General features: G+C 36.9%; 1 protein-coding gene across 1 annotated transcript in view; it reads right to left on the bottom strand.

Annotated features, from left to right (window-relative positions):
• The window catches only part of PRKN (parkin RBR E3 ubiquitin protein ligase), a 767906-nt gene that overhangs the window by 104784 nt on the left and 641006 nt on the right, over nucleotides 1-22116 (bottom strand). The window contains exon 9 of the mRNA XM_056343712.1: nucleotides 12607-12756. Coding sequence (XP_056199687.1) covers nucleotides 12607-12756 — 150 coding nt within the window. The remainder of the gene's footprint in view (nucleotides 1-12606; nucleotides 12757-22116) is intronic.

The raw sequence follows: 22116 nt of genomic DNA, 5'->3' as shown, positions 1-22116 counted from the left end.
AAAAGCTATTATTGTATTGTACATTTATTGCTAAGTTTATTTCCTCTCTGATTTATTAAAGTCACCAATTACCAGTTGTTTTCACTCCTCTGATAGAAGGATATGGTGAATTACTTGCTCAGAGCAATGCTACTATTTGGTAGCCACATTTTTTTCCATCTCGAAATCTGAAACACTTTCCTGACTTCATGCCCAGAAAAAGCTTCCTGTTGCTGTAAAGGATTTTAAATTATGATAATTGTAGTTACTTGAAAATACAACATTTTTTAGGTTCTAATCAATACATATTTGCATAAAAAATCTACAATGACTGGAAACTCATGCAAATGTCATGGTCACGTGGTTGGGCTGTTCTTTGTAAATCCAGTGCTTGTACCTTTAAAGCTTTCATCCACTTAATAGCCCACTCTGTACACACTTGTAGTCCCCCTACTGCTCCTTTCACACACACACACTGCAACTTCTAGCCACAATTCATGATATAAGCATCCCAATTCTGTCTTCATTTATACAAAGATTTGGCAGGCAGTTTCCCTTGATTCTGAACACACACTGTCAAGGCACATATACTCTAATCTACACTTCTACTAATTTATGCCAGGCTCACCCACCAAAGGACTTAATAAATTATAGGTTTTCCTATAGAATCTGCATTTTCAGACTGGTAGGGATTTCTGGAGAAACCCCCACTATACCAGCTGTCATTCTCCATCTCCACCTCCTCACCAGAGACCAAGAAAGCAACCAGAAGTGTGGCACTGCCTCACACAAAGTCATGGCTCTCAGGAGAGGAGGCAAGTTAATGTTCTTCTTGTCTCCCAGGCTATTCCCATAAAACGCAGAAGCAGCTGCTAATTCTTCAAGTCAAGAGAGGGAATGAAGATATTGGTGTTCCTGTGAGAGTTTTGACTATTCAAAAAGACCTGGTAAGATCCCACCAGGTCTTCTCAAACCTTGCCTTAAGGCTGCTTCCTTGTTGATCTCATTTTCCTATTTACTTTACCTCCATCTCCAGTGGGGAACTTGTGAATTTCAGTTTTGATCTTCTGGCATTTTTTAAGATTTCAGTTTTCTCATTTAGGTCAAATGTCACTGAAAGACTACGTCAACAATAGGCATATTCAACTAATTATTTATATATATTTTTAGAATGACACTACTCAACAAGATTTTGACATAAACATCGTTTAACATAAAAGATTAAGAAATTTCAGAAAACACATTTAAGAGACATACAAGAAGTTCCCTAAACAAAATATGAAAATAAAATTTACATTCATTTTAGTCTGAAGGGAAAAGTAAGGAGAAAACAGTATTATCAAGTTTATATATGATAATGCAGCAGAACATGCCCCATGCCTATTTTTTATTTGCTGATTATATTTAATATTAGGCACTGGCTTTAGATTGGTGGCCTAAAAGTCAATCTAACCATTTCAGGTGTGGATAAGAGACCTATCATTGTCATTACCTGGTATCACATAAAGAAAATGACAGAGATAAGTACAGAACATACTACTGCTATTTGATATTTCTTCATGGAAACAATGCCCAGTTTAACCAGCCTATTTTACTGCTCACTTAGTCTGAACAAGTGAGCCTCCAGTTCCTTTAAACCTTACTCTTTATCTATTCACTTATGTCTTTTAAGTGTCAGTGGAATAGATTTTCTATCATGGTAGTGATTGTCACCCAATTTAACGTGAGAGCTTTCAGAAAAAAAATATATAACTGAATGCTATGAATGATTTAATTTTTGAGAAATATAGGGATAAAATTGAGTTAACTGAGACTTGGTTATCCACCCTTTATTCTCCGCCCTTAGTTCAAGGCCTCCATTCACAGGTATATTATATTATCCTTATCAGAATTTTCCCTTTTCTTCTCTCTCATGATGCATACTGCATTCTAGTTTTCTATTATTTCCCACTGAATTACAGTTGGTTGTTGTTCTCCAAATCTATGACCTTGCTTTCATTAAGAATATTATTAGTTTACTGTGTAAGGGATGTTTTTTATTTAATTTGGTCATGATATTTTAATTTTATTTTATTTTCATAGTTCACCCTTGACTTTGCAACATTTTCTTTACTCTCTATTACAGCTTAGTGACTTTAATATAGTTGTTAAGGTTGAGATGCAACTTCTATTCTAAACTCACTTTCACAAGCTTGTAACTTCTCCCAGATATTCTCTTTCAGGTTAAGGGGGTTTTATGCTTATGCTTTGTTAGAAGTAGATTTTTGTTTGAAGCTTCATAAGCATCATCTACTTGTTTTGAGTTATCTAACATGAAAAGATAGCAGTTTTGCAGCAATCAAGACAGTTTTCAGATGCTTTTTTTGGACTCTGATAATTGAAAACCAGCTTTGTTTCAGCACTTCAAAATCAGCTTTGATTGTGGAATGGTGGCTTTGCTATCTCTTTGAAATGGTTTTGAAACAATGAGGTTCTGCATGTGACATCATTAGTAACTTACTGAAGTGGTAGTGATGAGGAAAGTTGATCTCAGAATAACTCTGTTCTACTTAATATTATTTTTAAAAGCTGTTTAGTTTCTGTAAGAAAATTACGTTTTGTTATATTTTAAATCATTTTAATGCCATTTCCCTTCCACTTTTCAAGGAGTGTAGCCCAACCAGATGCATTACAGAGTGTCCAGTCAGTCTGGGTTCTGTTGAAATAATGCAAGATGTGCAATGAAAAATAAACATTTCTTTTGTACTGGTGAAAATACAAGCAGTTGCTTTGCTTCATTCCACAGACTTACTGATGTAATTAAAAAAAAGTGCCTGAAAGAGCTTTTGCTTAAAGGTCCAGTAAGAAAACCTACATGGCTGTGAGCTCAAGAGGAGCACTGGGAAGCTTTAGACAACTTTTTGATGGTCTTCACAGAAAAGCTGTTCTTCAGGGAAATGTTAATGTACAGTACCCCTAGGTTTTCCATGGCCCCTCCCTATGGTATGCTTGTAATCTGCATTTTGTGCCATTCCTTTTTCATCACAGAGTTTCACAATCTCAGTAAGTAATCATTTTATCCCCTCCACATGGAAAATGTTGTAGCCTTGAAAGAATGAACCAAGAGCCTGGCTGACCAATAGAGATTTTATGTATTTCAGAGGGTCAAGGTAAAGCTGAGAAAGAAACTCTTTGGACATGTCTGTCAGTTAATGGAGAAATATAAAAACTTGCAAACATTTTTAATTAGAGTACTACTTTTAGTAAAAAAAAAAAAAAGGTCATTACTTGTAAGTTCCAAACTGACACAACCTGCTGCTTTTCATATTTGTACTTACAGAGAAAGGACACTTAAACCCTAAATCTCTATTGCACTTTTTTACTCTGACATCCAATAATGTGAGGACTACAAGAGCAACAGAAGCTATAGAAAGCTGGTTTTTGTTTTTTTTTTTTATTTACGTGAGCTGCTTGATTTATGAGCCCTGTGATTTACTCTTGAGTTGGGCTATGGGCCAGAATTATACTAGACACATAATGAGGACATTTTTTTCTTTAGCATTCAGAACTTTGAATTTTTTCCCTGGCTAAGCTACAAACGCTAGTCAATAGATTCATTCTAATCTAAAATCTTATTGTTCTGGTCCTATCTTTTTACTCCATGTTTTCTCATTGATTAAGCAGCTCTTGCATTTTACAATAATGCAATAATACAATCCAAAGTGCCTCAGGAGGCCTTCATATGAAACTTCATATGAAAGGCAATAAATAGTCTTACTTTGATTCATATTTATTTTCCTTTTCATTTATAAGTGATTTTCTGCATTCAGCCCATGTTTCTCTTCCCTGTTCAAATATAGAAAGTTTTTACAAGATTGCTCAAATAAGCCTCTTACACAATTAGAATCCTGCCCTCTGTGGCTGCCATTCTCAAGCAGCACATCCTCTGCTGATTGCATTATTGTTCCCCCTCCAGTGACTCAGTGATGGATCTGTTTATTCATACCAAATCTTCCATTAACCCTTAGTTCTGATAATTTCAAATTATTTGTATTCATTTTACCAATTATAAAACTGAAATCAGTATATGAACTGTGTAAGCAGGAAAGCTCAGGCATGTTTTGTGGTCCGAGACAGTTATAACCTGGAGATTTTAATTCACTAGCTGAAGAAAAAACAGGTTGGTTTAAAATAGCACTGTTCCCCAGGGCTTAGTACTAGGGCCAGTTCCATTTAATATCTTTATTGATGGTCTGGACAAGGGGATAAACCTCAGTAAATTTGCAGATGACACCAAGTTGGGGGGAATGTTGATCTGCTTGAGGGCAGGAAGGCTCTGCAGGGGGATCTGGACAGGCTGGACCTACGGGCTGAGGCCAATTGTATGAGGGTCAACAAGGAGAACGCCAAGGAGGTTTAGATTGGATATTAGGAAAATTGTTTTCACTGAAAGGGTGGTGAAGCATTGGAACAGGCTGCCCAGGGAGGTGGTGGAATCACCAGCCCTGGAGATATTTAAAAACCTCCTAGACGCAGCGCTTAGCAACATGGTTTAGTGATGGACTTGGCAGTCCTGGGTTAGTGGCTGGACTTTATTTCAAAGGTCTTTTCTAACGATTCTATGATTCTATTCTATGAAAATGGCTGCACTTTTCCATCATGTTCAAAGTCTTTCCCTCTGTCATAAAAGGGATAATAATCTTACCCTGTATGTAAGTGCAATAAGAAGTCAGAAGACAAGAGCTCAGTTTCCCATACATGTAGAATTAACTGGAGATTCCTATAAACTGTTTATTTCTCCTTCACTCCTATTGTGAATGTCTTTCCCCATGGGCCACATGATAAAACATTTTTCCCTGACTGTCAGACATATTTGTAGACACTTTGTTGAAAAGGAGTAGTTAGAACAAAAGTAGTTCTATGTCCTCTCCAGTCATAAATTGCCATTATCTTTAAGGCTTGACAGAATTATGAGTTCATCTACTATAATCTCCTGAGCATCATAAGCCATTAAATATCACCCAGATACTGCTACATGGAGCCCAATTATTTTAATTAGACAAAAGCACTTCGGTCGTCAAGAGACTAAACTGTAGTGTGTCACAGGCATAGACCAAAATAGACAAAGATGTCATCAAAGCTGAGGCTCTTGCAATAACAAGGAATTTCTAGGTGAGAAATGCCCCCTGAATTCCCAAAGATGGTATGTAGCTCATCCACCAACTTTGGCACTGAATGTCAAGTCCCTGCCAATGACACCTGAGAGAAAACTGTGACTTCTTCAGATTTGGTGATCAGTTTAATCCTGATCTTGGCATCTGAGTATGACATACTCAGTGGGTACCTAAGAAAAGGAATCAGTTTCAACCAGTGAAGTTACTTCTTTGGAGCTGTTTTTCCAGATCTATGTGCTAAAATCAATTTACAGTAAGCTGTGGATATTTTAAATTGTATACATTTTGTATTTCAAAAATTTACAATATTTGTAAAATGTTGTTCTTTTTCCACAGGTGAAGAAATTTGAAGCCCAGGTAGCTTCAGCTCTGGAATCTGAATATTGAATGAGTAACAAAGTTGAGTGTCTGGTACCTCTATTATGAAAATCCCTAGCACCCTGCCAGGGAAATATTTGATCTAGCAGTCTACAGCGACTAAGATTTAATTGAAGCATGCTAAAATCAACTTTTAATGTGATTTTAAACCCGACTCCTATTTAATATCAGCCCTCGGTTTAAAATGATGCTTGCAATTTTAGCTTATTCCCACTTCAGACAAATTAGTAAAATTGGGACCATTTATCTTGCAAAACATCGGTTTACAAATCCAAGTCTGAGCTGGTTTACATTCATAGAGAGCAGTTTTATCCTCTCTGGTTCCTAGGTCTGTGTGTCCAGTTTTGACTTATCTTTACAAGCAAGAACTTGGATTTTATCCTGGTTTTCTCTAATACAATTTTGCTGACTCATATATAGCACTATTCTGCTATCTGTGTTCTCATGCTAGATTACAGAGACCAGCAGCCTCCATCCCTTTATCAGGTAACTACCTCTTTTCTCTACCTCCGTGCTCCTTCTTTCTCAGAACACATATGACAGATTTAAAATGGTGAACTACTAGGTAAGCACAGAAGAAGAAATCAAGCCAAAACACTGAAGACACTGCACGTTCAATATAAAATTCACAATATGCGTGCACAACAGGCATTTTCCAGATGCTGCATGACACAGAAATCAGGGAAAAGCTATACCCTACATAAATCAAGGATACAGAGTTTGATTACACAGTATAGGACATCCCATAATATTCTGGACATCTAGCAGACAAAACTAATTAAGTTTCAATTCTAGCTCAGAGTTGGAGACACACATGTTGTTTTCTAACATTATTTTACTAGCTAGTTGTCTGTCATTTGGGACGTATAGGAAAAAGCAGTTATTCTACCTATTGAATCAAGCACAAGTAATTGATTTGTTCTCCATAGAAAAAAGTATTTGTTTTGCTTTTGGTAGTCCTATGAACTAATGTGATCCATGTTATTAATAACGGAAACACTCTCTAGATTGCTTTATCCACTCACTGCTGACAGTTGAGTTTCATATCAGTTACCAGATGAATGAATTGCAGCACGGCAAGATATAGGCAATGGAAATAATACACCTTGACAGCAATACATAGCTTGTTAATTATACAGTGCTATTCTGGGGTAAACTTTTTATTAAAACATCAACATCCTACCACATCTTAAAAAGCCCTATATTTTTACAGTTCATTTTAAACCATGTAAAACATTACCAGAAAAAAACCCTACAAATCCAAAAAGAATTTTGGTCAGCCTGAGAAATCCTGTCATATTTTAGCAATGAAACAACTTGCTTGGCTGCTGAAGCATAATGTGTCAACAAGATGAAATTCCACTTTCTAAAGGCTAGAGTGCCCACTCAATAGAAGAAAGCAATACATGATTACTGTTTAGAGCTTGTGGTGCAGTGCTAGCAACTCAGCATTTAGCATTAATAGAAAATGTCTCATTTTCATTCCCCTTGAAAAAACTCCCTATACAATATTATGAAACATTCCTGATGTGAATTGGTTTCTTAATCTCAGCAATACCTTCAGCTATTACCTTATCCATGGTAATTTCTTTCTGGTGAATTTTCTTAAAAGCAAAAATTTAATGACATATGGAACAAGGACAGATACCTGAAATGTAATAACAAAGACTAACCCTTCAATTTTACTATGGGTACTAGACAGCAGCTATCTCCTATTTCCATTTTAGTGTTTTGCAAATGACATAAAGGTCTCAAGGTCTTTTCTTTTCTGAATTACTGCTCTGTTTTTCAAAAACGTGGAGTCTCTTATTTCTGCTCCTGCTTCAACTTCCATTCCCACCCGAGACAGAAATTCAGATCATTGTGCAAACAGCCCATCTTTACCCATGACCTTTTATTCATCTGATTATAAAATTAAAAGGATTTTTTCCAGTGCAAGTATCTTCAAAGATTGTCTTAAATTACCACTACGCACCTTTACTATCTTTATATCTTGAAGTATTTTTTAAAATGTCTATTTTCTCTTTGCATACATGCAAGATTTTCCTGGTACTGCTAATGAAAAAGCAAAGCACATGTCTTGAACCAAACATTTATACCTACATCTCTGCAAATAAAGTCTTTCAGGTTAGCCAGGCATTCAAACATTTTGATCAGGCAGTATATATATGGAATAATGTGCCAAAACCAGACACAAGAGGGATAGAAATCGCAAAAAGAAAGTACATGCTGATCATGATAATACATTGCATTAGAGCTGAACTTTACAATAAAAGACTTAAAACTGCCAGATGTGGAAACTGCTTTTCACTTCCAGACTGGGGTGTTCTTACAAACTATTATGAACTTTCATATAATATGAAATAGTTCTGAAACAGTCCTAGCAAGCTAGTTCAGTTACCAGAGGGAGTATAAGTGCACTCCCATAGCACACGAACTGAGATATAAAACCTAAAATAAACAAACCCACTCCAAAAGTTTAGGAGAACACACACAACTGACAAAATCATCATCTGAGTTATCAAAATTAAGTGAATAGGTACTTGTTGCTTGGAATTCAGATTTGTGTCCTGAAAACAAAATATATTTCCCAATTGCTGACAGTTTGCCTACATGCTTATTATTGTGCTTGCAAAGACATCACTAAAGATGAAACATGCATGCCAGCAAGTGCATGAACAGGAGACAATGAATCACAAAAAAGATCTTTGCAAACAACAAGAATGTGTATTGCGCTTCTCATGTAACTATTTTTGTGTCCTCTATTCTATTAAGTTTTCTGAAAAGGCAGACATTTATTAATTCTACAGATACGCTGCAATTGCTTTTGACATGTGCTTCCTTAGCCATGAAAGAAGAATGCAAGAAGAAATCAATAGGAAAAAATTGCTGGGAAGAATGAAATTGCCTTAGGGATTTTGTTCTATGTAATACAATGGACTAGGAATTCTATTTATAAGGAAGACATGGTATTTATATCTATTGATTTTTCAGGGACCTCTTGCAGTTTGCAGTCTTAAAATTACACCTGTCCTAGAAGGGAACACATTTTTTGTGAACTCTTGATGTTCTCCAATGGCATTTTGCTTACAGAACAGTAAATATGGTGCAGAAGAGGTGAAATAACCCCAAATTTTGTGCTCCCTTTGCAAGGCTATAACACTTCCTTTATCACTGCACATTTAATACACTAAGGTTGAATATTCATGGACTGGAGTTTGACATTAGGGGATCCAAATGAAGAGCCAAAAACCATCAATTATGACAGCTTCTTCCTAAGACCACTTAAATTGTTGCCCAGACTTTAGGATAGTTTAGAGTGGTCTCAGGACCTCCATGAACCTTCGAGAGTCACGTCTTCTAGCAAGGGATTATTAAATAACAGGGGATCTCTGGAAATACATTCTTCTTCTTGCTTATATAGGCTATGCTAGGAATGAGTAAACTCAAGGGGAAAAGACAGACAGAGGCTGTATCTCCACTATCCTTGATGTCCCATCTCACCCCATTGCAAGGGATAAGTCAACTGATATTGTATGCTGCAAAATGTTTATACTATTTTGCAGCAAGGGATGAGATGCAGTCACACATTAGCCAGTTATCATCCCACTGAACAATATTGACAGGGGATGTTTTGCAAGACACATGAGCTGTATGTGTAGAAACCAAGGCATATTTTTTAATAAACGAGTAGGATATTTCCTTGTGAAGTTCCATTCTAACGTGCTCTAAACTACAAACTTTTCCTTAATATGTAGGAACTAATATGCCAGTATAACATAAAACAAGACAAGAATGTTTTATTCATAGAGCTTTTGTATGCCTTTTTTACCACAGCTTTTCCTGCACCAGGGCCAGCTGGTACAATATGTACTGTCTTCTATTGTCTGTTGCTGTTTTCTTGTATTAAATTTGTCAAAATTTTATATCTGAGCAATAAAAGTTAATAACATAGGTCTGATGCAATACCAATGAGGGTACAAAACAGTGTGTAATGGTAATATCTTGGTAAATCAATTAATATGTTTATGGCTAATGATAAAAAAATACGAAAGATTAGGCAAGAGTGAGGTCAGTCAGTGGTACCATGGTGGTACCACAACATGGGTTTGGGTAAGGACTATTCATAATCATTAAAAAGATATCTTCATGCTAGTTTTCAAGTCAAAATAGATCTCCCTTGTTCTATTTCTTTGCCTGGAAGCTTGAACAGATAGCAGTGCCTGACTGCAGAGCATACATAGGAACATGCTTAAATTTAAACCTCTCTCATCATTTTTGATACAGTTATGTCTAGATATTTACCAGGCTGTTTCTGTGCCCCACATACTGCTGTTTCTAAATATCCTGAGACAAAGCAAAATCCAACATCTTTACTTTTCCCAAAGGCCCTTTCAGCAAATTACAAGTTTCTCTCAGAAACTCACATTTTTAGCTTTGACCAACAGCAATGACTTCGCAGAAAGAGATTCTATTTCCTCATTTCGTGTGCCAGAGAAGGAAACTGAGGAAGGCAAAATGTCTGTGTCCTAGCCTGGCTCAGTTGTTCATTTTTCAAAGTTTTTTGAGATTTGGTTGGAGTCCTTACATGTTTGGGACTGCCTCACACAGTTTTCTCTCTGAATAATGGAGTATTTACTGTCTTTCAATTCCCGGTTGCCAGTCTATTCACTATGCGGTTTCTTCTGCCTCTGCTTTTCTAAAATGGCTGCTGAAAACCCTTTTCATTTACTGTCGACTTTCTCTTGAAAACCTGTCCCTCCTTTCTCCCTTGATCTATCTCATCAGTTAATCAAAATCTTCATCTACTTGACAGTTAGCCACCCTTATACTGCAATTTAGACCTGAAAAATCAGTTTGTTCTGTGCAGCAGGCAACTATACAAGGCTTTGGGGTGAATAACAAGTCACTGATGTTAGATGTAACTTCTGCTGTTAGCAATATGTTATCAACTCTGAACTCTACCTGAAGACAGAGATTCAGATGCCCCAAAGAAAATCTACATATCTAAAGTACAGCTTAAAGGATGATACAGATATTCATAGAGAATCTTCAGATTCACATTGCCAGCCTTATTTATTTGCTTTCCAGCTTCAGCAAGGAACATGTCTCTAACTTAAGCTGTAGAGGTAAGTATTGCAAGGCATCTTTCACTACTTTCATTTGAATGGACAAAAGGGACATTCTTCATCTTGGGCCTTTCTTTGAGCTCGTGAATCATTGTATACACCCGTGAGGGAACTTAGAGCCCTGAAGTCAGTTTTTCTGGATTCCATAAAGAAGAGTGGAAGGCTTTCACACTAAAAAAGACCAGGTTTTGTCTGGGAAAAAACCCACCATAGTTTAACTTTCTGAATAGAAAACACTCCAAGTGACTACAGAAAACAGAGCAGAAATAAACAGCCTTCCTAACTGTCTTGGTGTCCTTGCAGCTGGATCCTTACCTTCAGACAGCTTTCTCACTGGCAGCTGCCTTCAGTGCTAGGACCCTCACCAGAGGAGATCTTCTGTGACAAATTTTCCTTGAGATTATCATTTGTCATATTGCAAAGAAATTCAGACATGTATTTTCACTCTGATTCATTAGAGATTCTGAGGAAGGGTCTTAATGTTAGCAAAATTTGGCTTACAGACCAGCCTCTTGCTTCTCATTTCAGCCTCAGTGAATTGTAGCCCCTAATGTTCAAGATGTCACATAATTCAGAACAAACGGTGAGGTTAAACTCAAGGCTGCAGATCGGGTCACTAGCAAGCACAGCACAGAGTCCATAAAAGGAAACAGAGCAGTTTGCTAAACCAGGCAATACATCAATCCTTTATGCTGTGTACACTTTATTTACAGGGCATTTGCAGATTCAGAATGATGAATGAAGCAGCAAAACACAGTTTGATTTTCATCACTCCAAGGCAGAAAGCAGAGTAAAAATTATTTGTGATTTTATCTTTTTTAACCAATCCCTAATAGTTAATCTAGAGGCATTTCTTTTTGTTTACTCAGTCTTGTTTCTTATTACTTTCTCACCTCCTGCTTTATTTTATAGCCCTATGTCTGCTCAGTGAGTCTGGGGAGTACTCTGTTTTACATGCACCACTGCATGGACAGATAGGAAGTTTTACCAAGGTCGACAGATGCTAACCTACTCATAGAAGAAAAGTTACTGCGACTTCCTAGTTCGGCAAACTATTATTCTTCCATGCTATCAGTCTGGGCAATATCAAGACTGCAATAAAAAGTGCATTTTACACAAGAAAGACAACAGCAAGAGCATGATAATATTTTATAAATATAGATATTTTCTCTTCCCCCATAGACTGCATGGAATTCAGTAATAATACAAACCATGGAAAGAGTCACTTAGTTGAAACATCATTTAGTCACTCTGATGTAACATTTAATATATTCTTTTATGTATAGATTTCTGTCTACATATTTCTATTTCCCTCAAAGCTTTATTCTTGTAAAGTACGTATTTTTCCTACTGCCAAAAAATTCACTGATCCATATGATCTGATGTTTTAGCAAAAACATTTTCAAGTGTTACCTGTTTTTGTTTTCCTGAAATCCTTCATTAATTGTGCATTCTCTCTAATTAAAAGAAATTTTCATCAGAAAACAAAAATATTTTTATATTTCTTTTCATAATGTATCAACATGCATAAGCAATGTCACTGAAGTATCACAGACTGGGCATTCTCTCCATCTCTCTCCTCTTCATACAACTTATAAAGAAAGTTAGTGTTAATATAACAATGACTGCTTTGCTCAAGATCCTGTTCATTTTTCCTGAGTGCTAGGAGAAGAAAGTAAAAGTGCATTTGGATTGTCATTTCCACAGTTCAGTTGTAACTACTCAGTGACTTAAACCAAATACAACAAAGAATTCTGGAATGGACACAGTCTACACCATGAAGTCATCATTCCTAAGCCATAGTGCTGTATTTAAATTGTTTATTGAGCTACAGTATCCCACTCTGGTATGAAGGGCAATTAGAGTCACTGATGGAAAAGGCAAAAAAAAACATTTCCCCCCTTATTCTAATATCACACAATAGCAATTGTTTCACACACTGCTAGTAGGAAAATGTATGTTCTTACCCCACAGCCTATTCCGTTGCCCGGTTCACATACAATTTTCCTTACTCCTGGTTCAGGAAGTAAGCCTGCTCCACAGCCAGGAGTTGGACACAGCACTCCTCCCATCTGCAGCACACATTCCTCAGCCCCATAGCGCTGGTAGCGGTTGTACTACAATAAAAAAAATTGGTGTTAAACTTCTAACAGCTCACCAAAAATACCCAACCCATGATCTTTGACCTTGAATCTATCCCACATAATCAAGTCAACTGTCCCAACGTCTCACATGCTAACTTCAGGTTATTGGTCAAAATCTAAAACTTCGCGGTGTCATTAAATGGGGTATCACTCTGCTCCAGCTTGCATCATATGCATTGTTTCCTGACTCACAGCTATCACTTTCATCACTAGAAAATTGTATGGGATATCAAAATCAAGAAAACAGCAGGCTGCTTGTATGAGTAACCTCAAGAACTGTTATATTGCTATAAAATAATTATTGTAAACATCATAAATATAGTCCAACAACACATTCTGATAAATGCTTTATACAGATTGAAAAGAAACCCACAAAAACCCTCAAAGGATCTATAGCTAGAAGTACAGTATAATGTTTGAGAGCTAAAGGGTTGTAAAACTTGCCTAGCCAGCTTTATTTTCAAAATAAATTTCATGAAACTGATTGGAAAAATCATTCCCTGATATACACTTATTTCAGTGTTAGGTGTAGTTTTTTTCAGGGTCTCCCAGGAAATGTTAGCTTTTGCAGTTTTTATCTGGTTCCACCCTGACAGCCTAAAAGGCTATGGAAATGCCTCCATTTTAATGATAGAGACATTGACACACAGCAATATTAAATAACATGCTCAGCGTATCCTCACTGACAAAAATGTCCACTCTAAAACGACTGATGCCATTGCAATAAGTTTCCCTGGCCTGCCCTGCTTTCAGCCGGAGATAAGCTGAACAAGTACAAATCATGCTGCATACATGTAAATCACATCCACTCCAGGGTTCTGCGTTGGTGCAGTTCCACACTAGTGGCTATATAACCATTGTAAACCAAGCTTCAGATTCGCCTATAAATCTGGTCTACTGTAGAGTGAAATAAATGAAAGCATTTGGTCCTAACAGCCCCAAAGAAAACAAGAAAATCCAAAAGGCCAAAGAGAAAGGGAGCAGTATGAATTTTCTCCAGGAGAGGAATGACTTTATGGTGTACTAAAGTAACAAAACAGAGCTTTATGTTACAGCGCTCACCACAGTATTTAGTGCTTCATAAACTTTTATCCCCATAACTGCTCATGAAAATCCTGTTCCTTTTTTCTGGGGTAACAAACTAAAAATTCTTTCTTCAATCTGTACCCTTCTCCAAAGAAATCCCACAAGGAAAGCTGAAGCATTAGGACCAAAATCTCATGCACAAAGCATACAAAGAAAAATTTAAATTACAAAGGGGCTCCACTGCATGTTTTCTGCGAATGTTTAAGAAGATTCTTCTGCAAATGTTGCCATAACATGTCTTGTTACACTGGCTTTTTAAAAATAGTATGTGACTACTTAAAACACTAAAATATATAGACAGAAAAGTGTTGCGTCACGGAAAAAAATATAATATTACCAAACTGAAAGTATCGACCTTTGTCAATTAACAAAAAATACAAACTTTCTCCCAAAAGAAAAGCAAAATATAAAAGGAGAGAAAGCCTTCAAAATATCATTCTGCGTATGAACAACAATCAGAAATACTGATTTAATGAACTTGGATCTGGAAAATAATACTAATTTTAGAAATGCACAAGACGTGTCTGCACAGTCTCCTTGAATGTAGGGACTCAATAAGTCAACTGGTGTTTTTCTATGTTATTATTACGCTACAAACTAGAGTAATAGCATAAATATTTAATATTGGACTCTACCAATTTTCAGCAAAGTTTGTGATCTTTGCACTAAATACGTGCTAAGCGCTCCAAGTCATTCTGCTGGCCTTGAACGGAAATATGTGTAACCGCAGCTGCAAAACTCTGATGACCTAAATTTTTTTCAGGGCAGAGACTGGACCTGCAGGTGAGGATGGTGACTGTCTTACCCCATTAAAAGGGAACATTGTGCTGCATGTGGGATTGTTAGCAGCTTCTCATTGTGGAGGCAAACACCAGTGACACTGCAGCTGAGATTCTGTCAGCATTTCCATTATAAATTCTCAGCTGAAAAAAAAGGAAATGCTTTCCAGGCATTAAGCTGGCATAAAAGGGCATGGAGAGATTCCTCCCATCTTCTCTGCCTTTTTTTTTTTTTTTTTTTTTTTTTTTTTTTTTTTTTTTTTTTAATATGTATATACACAAAAACGGGAATGAATCTGTCTTGTTAGATAAAGTAACAGAAAGGAAATGTCCGGTCTACCTACTGCCAAGGTGGCCTAAGCCATCGTATTCTGTGCAACAAATATAACATTTAAGTAAAGGACATGCCAAATCAGTATAGCACTCTCATCAGTGATTTTCACACTACAAAATAAAAAAAAATAAAATATTAATTTGAAGACAAGGGTCCTACTAAACCTGTTTGCACATCTTGACATCTAGTTACCAGCTTGTTTTCTACCTTCAATGTCCAGTTATATTTAAAATATGTTATTTTCCAGTTTCTTTTTCCTTGTGCCTGTATACTAGCTCACATGAAACCCAGCAACCAACTAAACCATGTAGTAGCAGAAAGTATACGTTTGCTGCCATAACACACATACATAACATATGTGGATTTATAGTCTTTATTCAGTGGCCTGAAATAAAACAACTCACTTTACCTTAACGGTGCATTTATAAAAGGCTTGTAAAGGTCCAAAACACTTATCCATGAATTATTAATTAACTATTTGCATATAGTGACAGATTATATCTATTAGAGGCATTTTCTCTTATATACCACAGCCACACATATCACACAGGACTGATGCAATCAACACACTTAAGGCAAGTCAATTTTCAAAAGCCCTTCAATATCTTTGGTGCCCATGATTTATTTTTGATCACATGTCTGGACGAGATATTTAAGGATATTCCAGCAGATGACCACCACTGGTTTACTTTACCTCTTATTCTTAACTGGAGATTTAAAGTAGGATTCATGTAATTTATTCTGGATTTTCTCAGTGATGATGCCTATAGTTGCGCTGGTTGTTTAGACTCCTTTCATAATTAACAACTTTTTATAAGTAACAGGAGAGATAGGATGCAACTCTTCTTTTCCTTTGTAGATTTGTACATCAGTGTGAGAAGAACTGAGCCCTGGAGTGCCTGTTCTGTTAAGAGTACTGACACCTGAAATCAGATGATTCCCACAATAGCTGCTTCAGTTCCAATAATTATGATCTTATGTCTCCTGGCCTAAGCTATTTTTGAAACGAATGTTCAGGCACCTAAATGGATTAAACTGTGAACTACCTCAGGCAATTTTAGCTCTTCAAAAATTAAACATCTAACCTAAACAAGTCATATGGGCTCCAAATATACTGAATGAGAAGAAACAAGATCCCAAGAAGGGAATTTATCCTGACTTACATGTGATATCTGAGATAGGTAGGATGAATGACCCTGTGGAAGTGCTATAGCTGAAGCTGAGAAAACTAACTTAAGCTGCCATTAAAAGATGACTCTAACTCTTCTATACATTCAAATATTTCACAGCATCTATCACTCAATTATTATCAATGTGCCTCCTATTTAGAGAAGCACTCATTGTATGTAAAATGGTTCTGTATCCTAAAAGGGGGGAAAATATCTCCAATTACTTATAGGAAAAACCTCTTACAGAGTTTAATATATGGGGAACTTGACTGACCTGGCATTCATGGCACCTAATTTCATTCCTGGCAGCAGCACAGCCTTCCTGTGGTTTTCATGTAAGTCACTTAATCTGTGCTTCTCATCAGTTCTCCGTTTGTAAAGAGGGAGAATGATACTTGCCGATTTCACCATAGTGTTAAGAGGCAAAACCATTAATAGTCATGAGGACTTCAAATACTATGGTAATGAGGGGCATAAAATTACACAAAAATCACCTGCCGTCTACTGCTGCTAGAAAGCAGCTTTTGAGCAAGGCATACCAGGAATTTATATGCTACTGTAATAAGGTCCTCAGAAATACAGATAGGTAAACAGTTACTGGATTCACCACAGAACCATATATTTCAATGCTTATTTGAAAAAAACCCACAAAACTTAAAAAATATGATTTACTCCGAATCACTACTGATGAGACATCCACAGGTGTATGAAAAAGGCAGAAAAGCACTCTGATCTTTTTTTCTCTGAAAACTGCATCCTGTTGTGAACTTTCCCCTTGATTTGTGAATTGTCCTAGTCAACCCAAATCTATACTTTTCATGGAATGAAATTTTGAGTGGAAAAAATTGCCAGCTCTACTTATGATATTTCAATCATATTATGAAGTTCTTTTGTGCAGTCTTTGCTCATAAAGACTTGTCAGAACCTTTAGAAATTACTTTTAAAAATTATTATAAATTATAGTATGACATAGACATAGAGGCTGGATAATTGTAATGATTTATTCCCTGCTCCCCACTTTCCAGATTGAGATAGTTTCTCTTGAGTCTTAGAATGGTACTGGGGTTTCAACCAGTGGAAATTCAATCATTTGGTGTTGTATATCAAGGGCAATATAAATTAAATCATTAGGCTGACACAGGAATAAAAGAGGTTTAACATGGATTTAATTCTTTAGATACATTGAGATTCAGATACTAAGACAAAATGTAACACACCTGGATGCACAAAACTCTTGAAAAATACACTCTGTGAACACAGTGACTCCTTGCCAAGTTACTTAATTTGCAAGTTATGCGTTAATATCATAGAATCATAGAATGGTTTGAATGGAAGGGACCTTAAAAGATCATCTATTCTAATTCCCCCTGCCACAGCACATATGCCTTGTGCTCTTTTAATTAATTAAATTAAACATTTTGTGCACAGTTTTCTTTATCTTCCTTTTTCCCCTCACACCTAAAAGCATTGGCTCAGTAGTAGCCTCGCAGGGAACTTTGGACAAAAGTTTAACAGCTGATGTAAAGCCAAAATTTCTAATCTCTGAAAGGTAATTCAATTACTTGTTTCTTTTAACTGCATGTAATGGTCTCAGAGGAAAGAAAATCTACTTTCTGGAGTCAGATTGTTTTTACTGCTCCTATAAATCAAATAACCATCTGTGTGTTTCAAAATTAGATTGTGGAGGCTATTAGTCCATAATGTAGACTAAGCACTTTATTTATATGTATTATACACATACAACCCCCCCAAAATTAGTTCCATAATGTAATTAGGCAGCTTAAAGTACAAAACTCATAGTACTTACTGGACTAGTAAAAATACTTACAAAAGTGTTACCTAAAATATAGATTAAAAAGGGTGCTCTCTATGGAGCACCCTTACCCTATTTTTCCTGAGTTACTGGGCTCCTCTGCTGGCCAGTGGTAGGATAAGAAGACCAAGTTCAGATCATCAGCTCCTTCTTGTTCCCACAGGAGTACCTCAAAGGAGACCAGAAAGAGAACCACCTTCTAGAGCAGGGGTCCTCAAACTATGGCCTGCGGGCTGGATATGGCCCCCCAGGGTCCTCAATCCAGCCCCCGGTATTTACAGACCCCCCCTGCCCCGGCCGGGGGTTGGGGAGAAACCAAGCACCTGCAGATGACCTCCTGCCACTTCATCTGCGTGCCAGCCCCCTGTTTAAAAAGTTTGAGGACCCCTGTTCTAGAGCATGGAATTTACTGACTTGAGAAAGTCATGGAAAATTGGGTAAGGCAGTCTCAATATAATATTTAGATAAGACTGGACCAATGCTGCATAATTAATGGATGAAATTAAACTGGAGTAGAGAGAGGAAAAGAAAGAAAGAAAAGACTGCAGTTTGCAGAATGATCTGAAAGAAAGCACAAGGTGAGGAGGATGAAAATAGAAAATGTAGAATGCTGAGAACAGAGGACACTGCAGCAGGTTTTATTGGAAACCAAGCTGAATATATGAGAGGCAATATGACACAATGAAGAAAGCGGACTAAGCACCGTCTATAGCTTGGCAGTATTATTTACAAACTATTGGAACTTTGTGATCTTCCAGCAAGTATTTGTGGGATCAGTCTGAATAGACTGAATGCTGGAGATGATAAACATCCAGTTCCTTCCTTCCAACTCTTGTGGAGCTCAAATCTACATTCCCTTCTCTTCTACAAGTAACAACCATCAAGGCTGTAACTGATACAAGGAAATCTTTTCAGTCGATGCTGTTGCAAATTGTGCAACTAATTCTCACTGAAGTAGATTCTGGCTTCTGGGGATTCCACTTCTCAGGTCACAAAAGTGAATACATGCATATTCCATGAAAGCAGATCAAAGTCATCCAAAGGATGGAAGAAGTCCCATTTTCTACAACGACCTGAGATCCTGAATACTGGGGTTCAAATATTATCTCTGAATTTAGTAAAAGCTGGGTTGAAGCGAATTCCACTGTTTTAAGAAGCACTCAAGTTTTTCATTGATAGTTGTTACAGACAAGTAAACAAATTGAAATTTGGGTCCTATGTAAAATGACATATTTTTTGGTTATGACAGGAAAATAATATCCTTTAAATTCGTTTTGATCACAAGTACTTTCTCCTTCCTTTCTCCCCATTTTTTTATTTCAGCTGTTGAACAAAAGATAAATTACTTTTACTTGTCTAGTGCACAGGCAACAAGTTAGAAAAGGAGTAAGAAAATAGAGATGCCCTGCCCATGACAAGAAACCAAAGAGAATAAATCTGTGATAATCCAGGAGATATAAAGCTGAGGAAACTACATGGATTCCAATTACCTCTGAAGTCAGAGAAGGTGGTGGTTAGGAGACATTCAAGGCAGATATAACATAGGAAGAAAAGAGAGGTACATTGCTGGTCATATGAAATTGTAGGACTGTAAAGTCTGTTGTGTAGTTACAGCTATAAAAACAAGGTCGTATAAAGAGGATCAGGAATTAAATGCAGCAGCTCAGTTTTAGAAAGAGTTATGGGATGGTGATGACAAATCCAAAAGGTGAGCCAAATGAGATGTACAGAAATCGAGTATCAGACAGAAAAATTAAAGAGACAGATGTGTGTAAGTACTACTCACATTGAGTAGTAGCTGAAGCCAGGGGACTGGGTGGGAAAGCACAGAGCTGTAAGGAAGATACAGATTTGAGAACAGTAACAAACTAGCTTTGGTTTAGTAATACGAACTGGATAAAATATTCAGTAAAAATTTATTCTTTTTTTTTTTTTTAACTGTATGTGAATTATCAAGGTAACATACCTTTTGTCCAAGTATAGTTATCAAAAAATATAGACCCGCAAATCCCTCAGAAGCATTTTGTTGATCATATTTGACATCTTCCTGCACTAAACCCAGCTGACTAATTAGAATTGTCACATGACATTACTTTTGCCTGAATGGGTAAATATACATCAATTAAAGACTGACTTTACATTAATATTCTGTAGCATATACATGAAACAAAATTCTTCTAGCAAGTATTGCAAGCAAAAAAAAATAAAAATAGACTCACCCCCTGTCACACACATGTATTGTACACAAACTCCTTTAAAACCTCAATCAATGTTTAATGATTTTTGTCCACACTGTGTTCTTTTAATACTGGATTTCCATATCTCCTGAAGTTACAGCTCATGGCAAAACCTAGCACCAGACCACACCACCTTTGAAGAGCATGGGGATCTGCAGATTTTCAGAAGAGGGTATTCCTTTGCATAAGCTTTCCCCAGCTGTAAAGGAAATGTGGAAAAAGAACCACAACCCCCGCTTCAGGTTTGTTCAGATTCCAGGGATATAAACGCCCACAACATTTCTAAAGAAAAAGTGAGCAGTGATATGAGTTGCAGTAGCAGTTGATAGAAGAGATCTGTTAAAATTGATCATTCCCCTGTCAAAATATCAAGAAACTGGCCAATACATTCTGCAAAGTTGTCAGAGCAGATGATATAGCAGAGAAGTGCAGCTATACATTACTTAGCAGCTTCTTTTTCTGCCACTAGCATGTCATCTGCTTCATCTGGGCTGTGACCTGTTGGGGGCACTCAGGTATAGCGGCAGATTGCTTGCTCTTGCGTTACTTCTTTTCCCTTCCAGCCTTCAGATGTAGCTGCTATTTTATTCACGAATCGCAATATTCCATTTAAACAATTAAACAGGATTTTTAAAATTCATTTTGGGGAGAAGAGGGAAGTTTCTCAGAGTCATTAGGGAGACTCCATAACAGTTCACTGCAAGTCATCTTGCTATGTTGGTATATTGTAGTGTTTAGGTCTGAATTACAGTGCTCTCTCTGCTGTCTCTGCCACTGGCTTGAATTACTTGCCTTGCACCGTATTTGGACAGAGCCCATATTTACTACATTTTTGTAAGCAGCTTGTACTATGACCACTTGTATCACCCTTTGCATTTACTTGCAGAGACAGCCAGCCTGACAGGGCAAATGGTTACAGCAGGAGACTTTCTTATATTGTGCTATTTTTCCATATCTCCCCACTTAATATATCTTCCATCCCAATCCTGAGTGTATTGTTGTTACCCATGAAGTGAAGCAGTTAGCCAGCAGGTTGGACTGTGTCCATTATGCCAGGGGAAAATGATGGATTATGAATAATGTGATCAAATTGCAAGAAAAAGCTCGAAAGAGCTAAGGACTGTTAGAAAGCTCCAGGTTTTACCCTTCCTGGGGCTGCATGTCCAGGACACTCTCTTTGCCTTGTACAGACCTTTGTGCACTGGGAGAGTCTGTGAGGAAGAGGTCCAAAACAAACCAGTCAAAGCTGCAAAGGTCAGACTCTCTGGCACCTTCTCAAAGGGTCAAGTATCAAGTGGGGTAGCAATCAGTTGATAAATGCAGTTGATAAATGTATTTGTGTTGTGTATTAAGCCAGTTGCTCTGGAAGCTGCGGTAATTCAGGTATCAACAATGCATATTGGGAAAGCTTGTACTCTTCTATTTCATCACACAGACTATGATTACCTCTTTCTGTAAAGTCTAAAAAAAACCCCCTCTTTAAAAACTATCTTGTTGCTACCAACTAAACATTAAAATATAGACTTTCCAACTAGAATGAATTTCCCATAATGTACATTCCTGAGGGAACAGAATGTGGGAGTTTTACATGTCCAGGAAACTACTGAGAAGTTTGACTATTTGGACAACTGTTTTATTATTACAGAAATCCCTTTAGGAAATATTAATGAGCAATGCTTCATGCTTCAAGTTGAACACAAAGACGTTTTTTCTCAGCATTAGTTTTCCTTCAGTGTTTACATCTAGACAAAAAAACTTTTTATTTCGATAGACAGGTAGACAGGCAGACACATGCTTTTGAGTGCAAGCCACTCAAAAAATTTCCCCCCTTAATGACATCAACAAAAATGATATATGGTCAGAATTTACAGGAAATAAATAATTGATGAATATAAGGTAGAGACCAGGGCTTTGT

This window comes from Falco biarmicus, chromosome 6 (assembly GCF_023638135.1).
Source record: "Falco biarmicus isolate bFalBia1 chromosome 6, bFalBia1.pri, whole genome shotgun sequence".
Classification (NCBI taxonomy): Eukaryota; Metazoa; Chordata; class Aves; order Falconiformes; family Falconidae; genus Falco; species Falco biarmicus.
The sequence above is the reverse complement of the archived record's forward strand: the minus strand, read 5'-3'. Positions and strand labels throughout refer to the sequence as shown.